The sequence below is a fragment of the Cygnus atratus genome, chromosome 8 (assembly GCF_013377495.2).
Source record: "Cygnus atratus isolate AKBS03 ecotype Queensland, Australia chromosome 8, CAtr_DNAZoo_HiC_assembly, whole genome shotgun sequence".
NCBI lineage: Eukaryota > Metazoa > Chordata > Aves > Anseriformes > Anatidae > Cygnus > Cygnus atratus.
In genome coordinates this window covers 17,227,458-17,244,849 of record NC_066369.1, presented here as the reverse complement: position 1 = coordinate 17,244,849, position 17,392 = coordinate 17,227,458, and the positions used below count along the sequence as shown (strand labels likewise).

The window sequence follows — 17,392 nt, the reverse complement described above, 5'->3', positions numbered from 1 at the left end:
TGCAAACATCCACATGATACCGGGCCACGGGGTAATGACCAGAACACCGGTTTGCATGCATAGAGTCCCCTGGACGTGTTGCCCAGACCAAGTATGGTCTTTTTTTTTTCCTTTTTTTCTTTCAGCTCACTGACACTTGCTTTAAATTCTTATCGTCCTAGAAACTGAATGCATTTAACTTACCTTTCAGGACATCTTACGCCCCCAGAGTACGTTTGATCTGACTTTTTAATTCAGTGAAACTCAGCTGATTTCTCACTTACTAAAGGCTGTGGAGCAACTTTGTAGCTGATTATATAAAAGCACCATGAAACAACTTCACAGGAATTCCATTCGCTTCTATCTGAACTTTCAAAGTAACCTCAAATTTTATTCAGTTGGATGCAGGTTGAGAAGCTTGCCTGGTCTCTTGAAAGCTCCAGTATCTGCTAAGCCCTGAAAAGAAAAATAAAATTGATCGTGTCTGACAGTAAGAATCAGCAAACAGTATACTTCTCTGCCCTAAAAATGTGTGAATCCAGACTCGTTAGGCTACCTGGGACCTGGAATGCTTCTAATTTTTGGAATGGTGCAAGTATTGGGAAAGGGGGAAAAAATCTCTTGCCTGCAAGCTAGGTAGAGGTGTTAAAAACTTGCATTCTCAGGGGCACAGTGTGTAGCTGGACAATATCTTAAGGCAGATGTAAATGTCATATAAAACCTTCTTAGCCTTCTCGTAGCTTCCCTGGTGTTAGTGTTAAAGCTAATAAAAGGTTAGAACATCCAGTCAGGTCTCTGATATACAGCATAAAATGCAGTTTCTTCTATAATAACCCTGTGTTCATAAAAAATTATTAGCAAAGCAATCATAAGACAAAGCTTTTTTTTTTTTAAACTTTGTTGTTTTTTTTTTCTGAAAAAACTGTTACTGGCACATCTCAGGTGAGAAGGCAGATGGTGGTATGGAGGTCTGACAGAGACTGACAGAACTGACCCTTGGGAATTTGCAGTTAACATTTTCCTGTGTCTAGGCCTAGTCTAGTACAAACTGAAATCTAGCTGGTGCATCAGAAAACTTGCCAATGGAAGTGTAATTGAAATATAAGCTTTATTTGCATGCTGGATTATACAAAATAGGTAGCATTACTGGTTATCTTGTAGAGTTGTATCAACCAGCTGTAGCATTTGGGGGCTTGGGGATGAAGGGAGGGAGGATAACGTGTACTCTGCATTTAAGAAACTTCTTTCCTAGGTATAGAAATACTCATAGCCGAGGCTCTCCACTGAAAATATCTTGTCATTTATCCTAAAAAAGGTATAGTCAATGAAAGTTGGGTTTGTTTCAGTAGTAGCATAGGTAGTCTGACTGGATTCAAAGTCATATAGATATATTATACTTCGTGCTGTAGACAAAACGAGGCAGAAAACCAGTGCAATTTATGAAATGCCATTACATAACATTATGCGGAGCTTTTCAGGTAAACTTGCCACCATTTTCCTATGCAATATATGGTTTAAATTGCAAAATGCCTCAGACTGTGAAATCTGTGCACTGAAAAAAATGAGCACTGCCTGTTAGGAAAAAGTGGTATCCGTTTATTTCACCTGAGTCCAAGAGCCAGTGTTTGAGGGAAAAAAGGTAAATTACCAAGTGCCATGCTAAGTCCTAGACAGCAAGGTTGCACGTGTGAGGAAGCAGTACCAGGCCAGTCTTGCCTCTTAAAATCTTCATTGGTCAGTGTTTTATTAGATGTCTCAAGGCACTATTACACTTCACAGAGAATGTTAGCATGTTGTTGTGAGCTGTCCAACTTTTGTTTCATGACTCTTTTGTCTCAGTATCTTTGTGCTTATCTGTGTCACTGTAGAACAAAAAAGATAGTGTAGATGTACAGGTAATACACATCTGTCTTCTAATTCTTAGTGTCAGAAATGGTGTAGCATTGTACTACAACTCAAGCAGTACAAATTTATCATTTTTTCTTCGTTATCCAATTCACTAGTTTTGAAATAATTTTCAGAGCTAAATTCTTTGATGTTAAAATATTCTTCTTACCTAATAAAGGCAAGCTACATCAGGATTTCTATGCCCCACTTAATTTAATCATACTTTCTGTTTTGGGGCACGTATCTTATTTTGTTTTTATCTTTGAAATGCAAAGCTGTTCCTAGTTATCGTGAAGTTTGCTGGTAGCTCTTTTCTCAGCCTTTGTTTAAGGCCTAATTCATGCCTTAACATGGAAGTTTCGCTAGATTTATGAGAACTGTTCAAGGTCATAAACTGTAGATCTAATTTACACTTTATACATTTACAAAATTTCTGGATTACTCATGCATTGCATTTTGGGAGGGGGGCCAAATGAACCATCGGATTTGTTTTTTATATCCCAGTAAAATAGGTCTAAGAATATGCTTGTAAGTCTGGTATGCTTTTATTTGAAGAACGGAATACAAGCCAAACAATTCCATCAAAGGTATACTTGCATTTCTACTTATAGTCAAGAAAAGTCTGGATTCCTTTCAAGTTACAGATAAGATTCACCAACAAAAAATGACATGTTTGCATTGTTAATATTGTTGTGGTAGCTTTTGTTGAATTTATCTTCTGCTTGCTGTATTCTGCTTTTAGTTAGCTTCAGATCATTAAACTGTGATGATCTAAAATTAGTCATCTATATGCTTGCAAAAAGTCTAACTTTTAGTTTGCACAAATTGTTTGGTAATATTCAAAAAAACCCTTCTCTTCAAATGCATTGTAAGATTTTACTTGAACAAAAATAAAATAAAATAAAATAAAAATAAAAAAATAAAAAATCCACCATGTTAGACAAAGCTTAATGTGTTCCAGGTGTACTGAAACACTTCTGTCTACTTTTACAGGTTCGATTTGTGAAGAACGTGACTTCCTGGAAGGAAATGAAACCAGGATTTTACCATGGACACGTATCTTATTTGGACTTTGCAAAGTATGTTACCCATGGATTTATCCGTTGAGTGGCATAGTAGTTTAAATAAGTTGCTTGGCTCCATCTGGGATATTACTGCCCTCTAGTGATGAAAAACTGCTGTTTTTTAAATTCCAATGCTGAAATTCCTAGGAGGAGCAGTATTTGGTTTGATTTTCACAGTTTTCTCATGTCTTTTTGCATGATAACACGTAGCCGAATCATATTTCAAAACTATCTGTATACTAGGTTTAGTATTCCGTGGCTGAATGTCAGTTTGTTTTGCTGAAAATTCTCACTTTTCTCTGGGACACTGGTAGTTCTACCTAAGTGATTGGCTTCCCATTCCAAGAAGTTTTAGATACCTGTTCTAAAATATGTTTCTATCAAGTAATGACACCTCCTTCTTAAGTTATGTAGTTATTCTCTTTCAGAGTATCCCTTTACACTTTATCAAGATATTAAGTTATATTTTAAGCATTTTTTTCTGGCCTATAGTAATCCGACTTGCTGTAAAAAGCATAGAAATAATTCTTGTGGAGTTTAATCCTACTACTTCTAAAATTAATTTAAAAGAAATCACCTCCTGGTGACTTCAAAGGTTGAAGGATCATATCTATATTCTTGCTCACATGTGTTTCTATTCTTGTCTTATTTTTGCTTCTGGATCTAAAGCTGTGATCCTGAGTAACTTTGTCTTGTGAAACCTCCCCTTCAACTGGCAATTCAATTTTGCTTAGCAGTGTTTCATCCCAGACTTGTAGTATGAGGAAAAAGGCTTAAAATTGAAAATGGATTTTTTAGATCTGAGCGTATTCTGCTGCTGCACAAACAATAGGAACCACCACCTTTACCTCTTGTTGCTGGTCAGTCCTGAGTAATGATATGTTTGTGTGTGCTAGAACATTTAATTTAATTAAAATACTTTTTTTTTTCATGTAGAAAATTAATTTTTAGTCATTGCTTTCAACGTTTCATTCTGTCATGTACACTTAACTTTTAATTCTAGCTTTTTATTATAGAGAATGAAAAGGGGAAGTGAGAGTTTCATGGTTTCCCAGTACAGTAGGTTAGATAATAGAAAATGCTAAAAGCTACAGTAGTGACTGAAAATTACCAATGGCACCAAGTAAAAGCTTGAAGTTTACAAAAAGTACCAGGCAAGAAGTCTTAATGGCAAATCTACCAATAAAATGAAATGCATCAAATTTCATTAGCTTCCCTTCTGCCTTTAAAAGTTAAACATGAGTAAACCGTTGAACTGATCTCCTATTGGAATAACAGCTTTCTGGAACAGCAAAGATGAATCAAAAATGAATGTTATTTTATACCCTGTTCACTTGATGAAGCTGAAAACATTTTCAGATACCGGAAGTCTTTAAACTAAAATAATTATTTTATATCTAGAAAGCATCTAAGCAATTTCACAGATTTCCTTCATCTGCATCTTCCCTCTAGGACTGCATTATCCTTGTGTACATTGCTGTCCTTTCATCCAAACAATTTATTTTTTTCCACAACAGCTTATTGTTTCATATTTGTGGTTTTTATTGAAAGATGGCATGTGTACAAAACAGGTTTGGTGGTTTAAATCTTCTTCGTGTGTCCCATGAGCTTATGAACTCATTTCATCAAGCTTCCAGCTTGTACCACAGTAAGTAAAAATTAGCTTAGGTAAATGTGTGAGGAAACATTTTTCTGTCTGTGATAGAGAAATCAGTATGGTTACAGATACTATCTTAGGCTCCTATTTAATAAGCATAGCCATACGTCCAAGTAATCAGCCCGGGTAATGGATGGGCTCAGAGTTCTGTCTTCCTTCTGTCAGAGTTTGTCGCTGATAAGTTGAACCCTGCCAGGAAAACTCCGTGCTCATTGCACAGGATGGGTTAGGAGGGCAGTGGTAGTAGGAGACAGGAATTCAGTATTGAATGCCCTGTCTGCTTATTATTAACATACATGCAGCCGCTAGATTGAGACATTTCTAGAGTCAGGGTAGTTGTATAAACACTTGTAGTATCTGTTGTGTGAGAATATTTCAGTTTTGTTTGTTTTGTTAAATAAATAATCAACCACTGTACTAAGAAAACTGAAATTGAACTGGCTTTCACATCCATGTCATGCACTGGATATAGAGGTGAGATGAATCATTAAACTTCCTCTCACCAGCACCTGCACTATATATAGATTTCAGTTGTATGTCTCTTCAGTAGAAGACTCAGACAGGCATCTAGAGACAGGTACCTATAGAGACAGGCTTTTAGGTATTAGATGAGAAACTTTGATTCACCTTTAAAAGACATTTTTTTCCTCTTTCACTTTAGGTTTGGTGTTAAAAAGAAACCCATTTACATAAATGTCATAAGAGACCCTATAGAACGACTGGTTTCTTATTATTACTTTCTGCGCTTTGGAGATGATTACAGACCAGGGCTACGAAGGCGAAAACAGGGAGATAAGAAGGTAAAGTACACTTTGCTCTGTGTGTTGTTCTTACCAAAGTTAATGTGAAAGCATTTTAAGAAATATGTACTGATAAAAGCTGAATACAAGTTCTTGTATCGGCATTAGTGATGGTGGTGGCTTTGTAAGTTATGATCTCCCCTTGGTGTAAGTACTGGACCAGAATGTAGCTTTGACTATGTTCTTTGTAACCCTATAAATTAGCTTTATGTTGCAATTTGTTTAAAATTAAATTACTGTTTTCAGTATCCAGAGATGCAAGTATCACACTAAGTATACTCTTCTTGTTGAAAATTAAGCTAGATACATTTTCCACCAAAAGCTGTGGAACTGCTGACGATTTGGCCTTGACATTTATCTTATTTATCACTAGAAACCCAATTAATTTATTATTTTAATGTAAATATTACAATGAAAATATATAGAGTCTTCTTGAAAGCTGTGGAGTATGAATCATATTTCTATACTTCTTCTATCTGTATTAGAAGGCTATAAGAGTAGTTCAGGTTAGCACATTCAAGTCTTGATTGCCATTACAACCTCAGAACTGTAACCTCATTTAGGGCTCATAAGATTATTCCAGAAAAAAATCTGCACATCCACTGTAATGGTTTACAGTAAGACGTTTATCATGTTGCTTTGGACTTTCTTCAAATCAGGAAGGAAAATAAGGTATTAAATAGATTAATATAGTTTATGAGACTACAGGTAGAGCAGTGTGGAAGCTGGTGGGGTGGACATGGATTATACTTTACAGAGCCAAACCATTTTTAAGCTTTCAATGGCAATAGTTTTTAAATGATGTTTTTTGTTTGTTTGTTTTTGTAATGAACTAAGGAAAAATCATATTGATTACATCTTAGTGCATATGTCTATAAAAACCATAACTACCAGAAAATGTAACTAATCATTTTGCATGCTTCCCACACTACCCCTTGTTAATGGTGTTTTTTTTAAATCCTGGGTAGGGACCATTCCTCTTTTTTTATTTTTATTTTTTTTTCTGCTGCTGATTACTCTTGTTACACTGATCTTGTTACACATCACTTATCTTCCTCTGTTACTGAGGTTTTGGCGCCATCTTCTGCTACTGCATTTCAGTTTGTCCTAGCATCCTACAGCACAGACGGAGGAATGCTTCGAGCAGAACAGTAAATTAAATTATGTTTTAAAATACATAGAGAGATGATTTGATGTTATGGTATTGTTAAAGCATTTTTAAAAAGAGACCTAGGATCCAGTCTACCATAACCTACTCTGTTCCTTTTCATGAAGAGCATAATTTGGCCAGTGGAACTTCTTTCTGATAGAAATGAGTGGGGTGGAAAGCTCAGCATGCTGCTGAGTCCAAGCCATTTATAGAATTTAATACTTACAAAAAATAATGAAATCTAAAAGTGTTGTTTTAGTTTTTAATTATATTTTGGACAGACTTGGTAAATAGTCACTGGGAAACATTAAACCAAAATCCACAGTACTACTGCTTGGTTAGACTGTGCTTTAAGTTCTAACTTACTGGAAGAAGTTGAAATTCATTCCTATTTATGTAATGCATTAATGCATTGCATTAATAATTTTCTGTTTATGATGTTATGATCACAATGTACATGGGAGAGTTTTTTCTTTCTAACCCCCGTACTTCAAAAGTTATAGTTCAGCTCTAAGAACAGAGTCTGTAAAATGTTTCTTAAGGTAAAGTTTCTGGATGGAGCAGTCAAGGTATGTACGGAAGAGGAAGTGGGGAAGGGGACTTCTCCTATTTCATCTTAATTTAAAAATTATTTCCTTTCTTACACACTTTAACTATAAAATAACCTCCAGGCATAAGCAAAGAAGTCTTTCTTTTGACAGGTGCCAGTTCATATTTAGTATGTACATTCATAAGTTAGGAGGTGCATTTAAATGATTTAGTTTCTAGGTGATGTTGATGCTATAAAATAATCATGGTAGATCAGACTAGAATTTCTCTGGAGGGCTGTTCTAGAGAAAGCATACCTAGGAAAGCCATGTCCTGTTTACCTTGTTAATCTGTGCTTCAAGTGTGATGTGTAACATGTATCAGCTATTTGAAACTCAAAGTGCAATGCAGAGCAAGACTACAGGTTAATTCCTGCTTTGGCCTCACACCATTAAGTTTTTCAAGTTATCTCAGGATCTTTACCTCAAAATAAGTCTAGATAAGTAGCTCATATGATGACTAAAAATATCATAATTACTCATTTTATGGTGGCTGGGTAAAATACTTGCACATTCTTTACAATGCTAATGGAGTTTTTTATTGTAACTGTTGCTGTAATTGAAACTCTGTGTGGCTACAGCTGTCTGTCCATGTTGTTTGGAATATTCTGTTACCCAGTGAACAACTTGCTTTCACTTCTGATTGCCTCTGAAACATCAGTTCTTTGTCATAATATTTAAAATGTAATAGAACAGACTTCAATCTAAAACACAAAAGGCACAGTGTTCTGTGCTCTAAAGATCCAGCTGTTCCAGTATTACGCAAGTCCGATGATATTTGACATATCTTTAGTAACTTCTCTTGTGAGGGGAAAAATGACAATACCAACACTTATTGACTGGTTTCGCTAGTTTTGATGTAGCACCTTTGTCAGGGGACACAAGTAGGATCCAGTTGTTGATTACCTCTATTTATAAAAGGTTTTCCGAATAGTAGTTTGATTTAGACAAGTAGGTCCTCCCAATAAAATATTGTAATAGCAAGACTTGAAAACATTATTTTCATTCTTTCACGTCATATCTTGTGTTTCTGTGTCCCCACTACGTTTAGCAACTAAGCAGGTTGGTATGTGTGATACACATACCCAACTGTAAAGCTCAGCTCCGTCTGTCTTTGTTCCAGACCTTCGATGAATGTGTGGCAGCTGGAGGTTCAGACTGTGCTCCGGAGAAACTTTGGCTTCAAATTCCATTCTTCTGTGGCCACAGCTCCGAGTGCTGGTAGGGAGATAAACGTGGCTTAAGTTCTTAGTCAAGTATATCATCGCTGAAATATAAGTGTAACGAATTTGAATATGTAGTACAGTTGGGGGACTGGATGAAGTGTAGCAGAAGGTACTTTACTAATTCTTCTTATTACGTATTTTCTTTGAAGGCGCCTCAAAATGCTTTTTACTGAAGCAGTACTGAAGTCCTTTAAACAAGCAATATGTTAGGATTCTGCATCAGCAGTGTTCTGAGGAAAAACTTAATTTTGTTTTAAAAAATTATTATTTGTAGATTTGGGATCTTTACATTTTTCATTTATGTCAGGTTACAATATCTGTTTTTCTGAGTGGAGATATTTTGTTCAAGCTCCTGGAGTTGTTGTTTGGTTGTGGTTTTTTTTGAGAATGAAGTATTTGAGATCTGGATAAATTTATCTACTTAAACGTTTACCAGACATCAGTAGTCAATGATACATAGTAGAAACTGAAACAAAAGCAAATAGTGTCCATCTGTCAATGCATCTTGTCTTATAACAATGGCACAGGCTTTAAAGAACTGTTTAGCAAACCCTAATTTGGAAAAATGGTTAGTCACATAAAACAAATCACATGCAAGTACTATGTAAAAGAGAAAATGATGATAAATTAAAAACAAACAAAAACACACAAATGATATGATGGATTCTGAGTGAAATCAAGGGGAATTGTTTTAGTTTGTCACAGGTACTGTTCATCCAAATGGAATTAATTTAAGCATAAGCAAAGCAAATGGTCACTTGGGAACTTTCAGTGCCTCTTGGTCATACAGGTGAACAAGCAGGGAAAAAGAAATATGTCTGAGCCTATATTTTCACCCTGTCTAGAGCTATAGAAAGGAGGAAAATGCCAGTTTAATTTTTGTCTTTGTTGTTCAATAGGGAAGTCCTCCCATTAACTGCAATGACTTTCTAGTACAGAATTATGCTTGTACAATGCAAAAAGGAAGGTGCGTTCTTACCAGAACCATTTCTGGTGTCTAATGTGAAAGTGGAGAAAATCCTCCAAAAATTGCCTTAATAGAGACAGTAACCATGTACATATATGCTCTTTAAATGGATAAGTTGTTATTCAAAATAACTAGAGAAGTGAAATTTTAGATATGATAGATATGATGTTTTAGGTATGAACACAGGTAAGAGAAACTGGAAAGGGAAATGAAGACAGAAATGGTTAAAATTTGAAATGAATCTTGCCTTTCCTGTACAAATGTCCTGTTATGTATGAAGTGATCTCCACCTAGGGACCAAGGATTGCTGGCTGACATCAGAGCTTGCCGTAATTGTTATTTGCCATTTTAGGAATGTGGGAAGTAGATGGGCTTTGGAACAAGCCAAGTACAACCTGATTAATGAATACTTCCTAGTGGGAGTTACTGAAGAGCTTGAAGACTTCATCATGTTATTGGAGGCAGCTTTGCCCCGGTTCTTCAGGGGTGCCACAGAACTGTACCGGACAGGTATTTAAATGGTTGATTTCCATATCCCATTCATGCTCTTATCACTCTTTTTTATGTGAATTATTTAAACCTAGATGAATAGTTTTGAGTCTCTACCAAGCTTGCCTCTCCGTTGACTGATATCCCTACAGAAGAGAGAAATTCTTCCAAGAAAACTCTCCATACAAATTTTTGAGGGCTACCCAAGTGTCTTACTGTCTTACATAAACTGTAAATGTTGAAGACTAGGCTAAGGGCAGTTTTGTAGGTATGCTACACTTGCAAATCACAGAAAGCTCAAAATATACATTTAGGAAATTGCAGCAGGTGTTTGTCAGAATATTTTTGAAAAGGCTTGCAGGGACTTCAGTTACATTAAGTTGGTAGTAGCAGATTTTTATTTCCTCAGAAGTCCTGCTGAAATTATCTGTTCTCGATGCAACCTTGTTATCTGCATAAAATCAGTTTTGATTTGAATGCATTTTCTTTTTAAAACAAAAAGGGAAAAAAAACCCTCATCTTGTCTGCACCTGTGTTCAAGATCAAAATTTAGATCTTCAAATGACAAAGGGGAAGAAAAATGAGTTTTAAACAAGAAAATTGAAACATTTTTTGTTCAGATGGCTTCCTTAAATTTGCTTTTATCAAAGTGATTTCAAAAATTGAAATAATTATTCTTTAGTTCAGGCATTCTTAAACTCAGTCACAGATCATGCAGAAGATGTTTTGAAGACCCCCTCTGGATAACCTGGGATTTCTGACCCAGTATGGCAAATTATTCATTAAGGAAGGTCAGGACAGATTGAGCAAAATGGTATCTCAATAACTGGGAAAGTTAACTTAAAAATGCTAAACGTGGTATTCAGAAACAGTGAGTGTAATGAAGGTTTTTTTTGGAGAACTCCGACTCCTGTTACACAGTGTGTATCATAGGATTTCTTGGTCAGACTGAAGATCCATACGGCTCATGAATACTTAATTAAATACTTAAAGCTCAGTGTGTGGTATCTGGCAGTGGTCACCAGCAAACGTCAGCAAAAGTGTGTAAGAACAGGGCAAGTACATGATAGTCATCACTATAGGTTATCTTCAGTTCCGAAGAATGAGTAAAATGCACTTTGAAGGATAACTTTTATTTCTTTGGAGAGTTTTTATGCCATCAACTGACTTTTAAAAAATTCTTAAACTTGCCACAATACCCTGTGACAGGAAGTTCCACAGTTAAGCTGAAAAAGCCTACAGTTTAGTATGACAAAACATGCTTGTGCTTTGAACATACCGTGTAGTTCCATTTGAGGCCCCCCATTCCTTTATGAAGGATCTGAGAACAGTAGTACGCAGTCTTTTCCAAGTTTTGTTTTGTTTTGTTTTGTTTTTTGCTAAGGTGGTGGGGCTGAAGAATTCTAACCTGAGTCTTTTCTCTGTGGAAACTGTTTTACATCTGTGATTGGCTTTGTTTCCTTTCTCTGTACCTTTTCCAGCTCACAGACCACTGTCCTTCACACAATATTTGAGATTTAGGTTCACTGTGAATTTATTTCTTCCTGCCTATATGGAAGTGTTTTCTCTCCAAGATTATCTTGTTTCCCCAAACCATTGGTTTACTTGGGATACAAAGGTCCAAGTACTTCTGGGGTCACAGTAAGATTTTTGCTATACAGGTAGATCCCTTTCTGTGAGCTGGCCATGCAACTTATGATGAGGAAAAGATCCTTATTAGTAGGGCTTCTTTCTGCAAATGGTAGAAATGGAACTGATGCATCAAGCCCTAGATAAGTACTATTGACAAATTTAATATAAAACAGCAGATAGCACTTCTTAAGGAAAATATATTCATCATTTTGGTCATCTTTGTCTCATTACCTAAGTCTCTGGCTCTGCAGTTTATAAAACTCTTAACATTAGATACCATATTAACATCTAAATAATAAATTCTGAAAGACTAATTGTGCTTGGAGTACATTACGTGGAGTAATCTTGTTCCTTAAATGAAATGTTCATTCCCTGGTTTTATTAGAGTAAGAAGAAAGACTTGAAAGAACTGTTGCAAAATTCATTAACATTTAGTGAGAGACTGCAATTTTCCAGCCCAACATGTTGCGTTAATAAATTCTGGATTAAGTTGTGTCACTTCGAATGCAGTTTATCAGTGTGCTGAGAGTGTGAAAACTCTGTAAATAAAAGGACTGTATACATTTTTTCATCACGTGAACGTTAAAGTGAAGCTATTGCTTTCATTTTGCATTTAGGAAAGAAGTCTCATCTTAGGAAAACAACTGAGAAAAAACTTCCCACAAAAGAAACTATTGCCAAGCTACAACAGTCTGAAATCTGGAAAATGGAAAATGAGTTCTATGAATTTGCACTGGAGCAATTTCAATTCGTCAGAGCACATGCAGTTCGGGAAAAAGATGGAGAATTGTATATTCTGGCTCAAAACTTTTTCTATGAAAAGATTTACCCTAAATCAAACTAAGAACACAGTACTGGTAGATTTATGGACCTAAATCTTTGGTCACATCATCATCACAGTCCTCAGCCATGGAAATTAGATTGCTTGTAGACCTCCAAGACATTTCTCTCTAGATCTGAGAAAAGTGGGCTGTGGATCACCTCCGGGGCGTTGGATACCAACTAATCATGTTGGTAATCCAGAAGCAAAAGTTTCATTTCTTTTATCTAACTAATACTTTCAGTGGGAGTTAATACCCTTTACCTGAAGAAATCTACACTTTAATTTGGAGCAATTAACACACAGCAGTTCTAGTTGAAAATATAAACAAAAAATGCTTCTGTTAATGCTCTCTTTAATTTTCAGAGCAATTTATTTTTGTTTATACTTCTGTGAAGAGGAAGTCATTTTTCCCAGCTTTCAACATGGAAATTTTGGTTGTATACTATATGAGTAGTGTTAATAACTGGTTGACATCTGTGCTTTGTTTTTGTGAATCATGTCACATGATATTATTTGGGATGGTTAATCATGTTCTGCTGAGAAATGCTGCTGCTGGAATTGCCCATATTTATATATGTGGTTTTATTAAAAAATTACAACTAAGCATTAGTGTTAAAACAACATCATTTTCAAATTAATATTGTAAAAAGTTAAAGAATCAGAGCAGTGGGGGGGAGGGGCGAGTTCTTTTGGTTTTTTATTCACACCACCCCTGACTGAGGTTGGGAAAACTGCAAAGAAAGTTGGTATTGTCTGCAGTTCTAGTTGATGCTTACAGTGGTATAAAAATAGTAAATTCAATATAAAGTTTCTCCATGGATTCTTTGTAGTAATTGTAAGCTGAGGTATTGGTGAATCCATATTATGACTCCATTAGTGAGCTGTGGTATGGTTAGGGTTTTCCTACTACTTCGAGACTTTTACCTGTAGAATATTTTTACTAAGGTGCTTTATAATGTGTTTTAAAGCATTGCATTTACAAAAAGAGTAAAATGCTGTAAATACTGCTTATTTTATGTATTTGGACCAAAAGGTTTAAAGTAACTCGTTCAAAGTGGGTTTTTGGTTTTTGGGTTTGTTTTTTTTTTTTTGCACCCATTTGGTTGTGTGAAGTAAAAAAAACCATCACATGTACTTCCTGGTTGAATTAACTGTTGGACATTGCAGAAATGCACTTCAGTGACCTCTATGACTTTAATACTAGAATGTTGTCCAGGGATTCTCTTTACAGAAATGTTGTTGTCATCCTTTGTTATGTTAAGAGGAAAAGAAGAAAAATATGATGTGTAGTCTGGTTGAGAAAGATGCAGTGAGCTTGACATAATTGTATTTATGTAACTGCCTTATGTGACTATTGTAAATTTGTGAGTTGCCATTATTAACAATGTGAAACACCTGGTAAATCAAGTAAATTGAAACTTGAGAACAGATGTTTGGGGCCACTGCATTATAGCAAATGGCAGTGGAGAACTACAAGAATTTGTTTCCTATTGAATTTTCGTAAAGATCTGAGTATTTACACATCTTACACCTGCCTTTTCTTAAAGTGCTTTGCACAGGGTCTGATGGGGGAAGGCACTGAGGAGACAAAGTAAAAAATGGTTGTAAAGGTTTTAATTCCTAAGGGATGATGCTGAAGGCTTAGTTTAAAATTACCAACTGGAGTTTCTTTAACCAGCTTGTTCTTGTAATGAAAACAAAGGAAATGGAAAATGGTCTGTGAACTGGGTGTCTGCAGCCAAAAGCAACAGTCCAGTTACAGACAGGATAATGACAGACTATCAAGTACATCTTGCCTTTTCTTTGTTTTCTTGAATTTTCTCTTTGAATTTTAAAAATAGACCTCATTGTTCTTCCCAAATAATCAGGGAAGTTCCTTCTGGTAGCTTACCATTTATATAGTGTGAACCATGCATAAGATTTCCTGTGCTAGTTCTTGTCTATTGACGTCATTAATAATGCCAACATGCCTGGGAATGAGATGTGTTCACACGTGAAGACAGTTTCTAGCTAAAGGAAGGAGCTGAGGAGTTGTACACAAGAAGTAGCTAATGGAGATATAAAAACTTCTAAAACAAAGCAGTAGCCTTTTTGAAATAAGAGGAATATTTATAAACCCAGTAAAGATTATCTACTAGGTGATAGTTTTATTTTAGGTGTTTTTGACTACATTGTTTTCCTTCAGTATGATTTGGTAAGTTACCTTCTTGAGTCTTCTTTAAAATTTTCAGAAGAGCACCTCTGGGAGAAAGGAAGCATTTACTAAGTAAAAACATACAACGTTCATCTAAGTAATGAAAAAAGTTATGTACGCAAATACTTCTGTATTCACAAGAAAAAAAAAATAAGCAAAGCTGCTACTGATTTCAGTACAGCCTACAGAAACCTATTCTATTTCATAAGCAATTCTTAAAGTTGTATTCCCCCCCGCCCCGGATTAAGGATTTCTGAAATATAAGGCTTCAGGAATGGTAGAAAAATTTGTATTTTTGTTTACTTCTAAGAGCAATATATTTTTTCATAGCGCATATAAGTAAACACACATTATTTACTTCTTGTTCTTTGCTGTGAACTGACCACGTTGAGACAAAAGTTTAAGACTTTTTTTTTTAACGTTAGCTACAGTTGGAGAGGTGAATTCATTCTAGATGTACTCTGAAAATGTTACTGTCTGTGGAACATGAAAGGAATTGAGACTGTACTTTTGTATGTAGTGCTACCATCTGGCCAACTGTGAACTTTTTAGAATCCCTTGAATTAAGAACTATTGATCTTTGATTTCCTAAAAGCAGAGAGTTTAGGAAAAGGAAACTTACAAATTTTTCAAAAACTTGCTGTGCTCATCTTCTATTCAGAAAAGGAATCAATCCAATCTGATATTAAAAACATTTTACAGTATATAAACAGAATTTATCTTGTGCATTTTCCCTTAATGAGTTTGAGTGAAAAGCAACAATACATGGACTGTTGTTGTTGCAGGCTGTATGATCAGTAAACTTACTATGCAGCCTCCTGAACACAGATCTCTGAACTGAAGTCACTGTAGTCTCTGCACAGGAGTGAGACTTGCTTTTTGCTGGGCTGAGTTCATTTGAAAGGTGCTGAAATGCTCATATATGTAGTTGAGAGTAGGTTTTGTTACATGGTTCTGTACTTTTTGTACAAAACTAAAGCTCAGATTTTGTGCAAAATTCTAGCCCTGTTGAAACTCCTGACTGTCAGTGTAATGGCACTAGGACCAGCTGTGCTGGCAGCTACATAGCCATAACCCCAGCATGCCGGGAGCACTTGGGATCTCCTGGGCAGTGTTGATGGGAGAGCAACAGTGTTTTTGGCTCCTTCCCGTAATAATCCTGCATCCGTGCAACAAGAATTTCACTCCTATTTTCTTAGTGCATCTGTGGGCAGATAAAATGCTAGGGTGTGGAGTGTCCTACGTGTACATTTCTGTTTGCTCTGGGTTTGTTTTCATACGGTCTCTCTTAATGGTATGCTGATCATGGCATTATTTTCAAACAGGCATGAAAATTGGTAGCTCTACAATATGGCGAAGGAAGCAGCAGTCCATCCTGGTCATTTGAAATGCCTTTTTGTGGGTACTTAGCTTTTCTGGAGATACTTAGCTGTTTTTACTTTCCAGAAATACACATTTCCTTGTTTATGATCTCAGAGCAGTCCTATTTTAATATCAGGGAGAATTCGGTTATTTTCTGTTATAATTCTGTTAACATTTTCCATTAGGCTTACCTGGTGTTGCTAACTGTGTCTGTGACGAAAGCTATGTGATGACGCTGTCTGAACTGTGCTGCTTAAGCAGTCAGTGGAAAAAGCTGATTCAAGTGCACTGCCAATGAAGCTCTTCAAAATTAGAGCATATTTTATGACTACTAGAGATTAAATTTAAGGAAACTGTAGGGCTACGGAGTTGCATGGAAGCACCCTTTACTGTAAGCCTATGCAACTATGTAACCTTTACAGCAGTATTTATAGAAAGAGCCCTTTTCAAGAAGACTTTTCTGGAGCATAATTATAAATGTTTATACACTTGTACTGTCTTATATTTACATCAGCAGGTTTCTGTAGCTTCTGTAAAAAAGACAGGTTTGTGAGCATATCTAAAGTAGTACTGAATGTAATTTTGAAAAACATGGATTGTGCTTCATGACTTTTTTCTTTTTAAATACACACAGCTGACTAGTGCCTTTTTTCCTCACAATCCATGTTGAAGATGTTTGCTCCCTCTCACCCTCCGTAAATTGATTCGTTTGTGCAATACTATTCCGACTTGAAACCATTTTGTCACAGCTGTTTGAGAAATAATCTCCATTTTTCCTTATTATGCTGCCAGCTTTCTGTTGTTGAAGTGTTTCAGTTGATTACCTAATGCAAATGCTATAAAATAAAACACCCAGTGGGAAGGGGAAAAAAAGAGTCTGATGTCCTGTCTTAATATTTGTATGTCACACTCACATGAAAGGATCTTTTTCTGGAACATGTTGTCATGCAGCATTGTGAACTTCATTTGCAGCGATTGCAATTCTGGAGGGGAGGGGTGAGCTGCAGCGCAGTTCATCTGCAATAATTTCATATAGCTACAACCAAATATACTTATAAGCCTTTAGAATTTGCATTGGGCTTTCTGGCCAGAAACATAATAAATTTCTAGTGGGTATACATGGTGCTGGAAGTGTCAATGAAAAGTTCCTTAATATTAGAACTGAGATTTGTAAGAGCAGAAAATTAGCATTAAAACAATGAATTGATGCATTCGTGTGTCTCTGGCTGAGAGAACAAACGACATGACTGATTACCGTGGTGCTGGAAGATGCTTGCTTACTGCAGTGATGAGCATGGTGTAAGAACTTGAGTGGAATAGAAATGTGGTTTGCATTTGTAGACAAGCACTTAAAACAAGAAAATGTAGTGAGCATGGGGATGACACTGTTTAGGATTTCTGATGCATACTATAAACATCACCCTATAAACATTCCTAGCTGTACACACTATGGAGCTGAACAACTGTCTGTCCCGGCCAAGTTTCCTAATGTGATAGTTCCTAAATATTTAGTTGTCAGCCTTGATGATTAAGAACCATCATGCAGTTACTCAGCAACTTCCACTTGAGGATTTT

The 17,392-nt window shown here is 36.0% G+C and overlaps 1 protein-coding gene across 1 annotated transcript in view; it reads left to right on the top strand.

Annotated features, from left to right (window-relative positions):
• The window catches only part of HS2ST1 (heparan sulfate 2-O-sulfotransferase 1), a 78,976-nt gene extending 62,284 nt beyond the window's left edge, over nucleotides 1–16,692 (top strand). Inside the window, exons 3-7 of the mRNA XM_035537517.2 lie at nucleotides 2,860–2,945; nucleotides 5,249–5,387; nucleotides 8,248–8,345; nucleotides 9,670–9,827; nucleotides 12,056–16,692. Of these exons, the coding sequence (XP_035393410.1) occupies nucleotides 2,860–2,945; nucleotides 5,249–5,387; nucleotides 8,248–8,345; nucleotides 9,670–9,827; nucleotides 12,056–12,282 (708 nt within the window). The 3' untranslated portion in view covers nucleotides 12,283–16,692. The remainder of the gene's footprint in view (nucleotides 1–2,859; nucleotides 2,946–5,248; nucleotides 5,388–8,247; nucleotides 8,346–9,669; nucleotides 9,828–12,055) is intronic.
• Nucleotides 16,693–17,392: the final 700 nt, after the last annotated feature.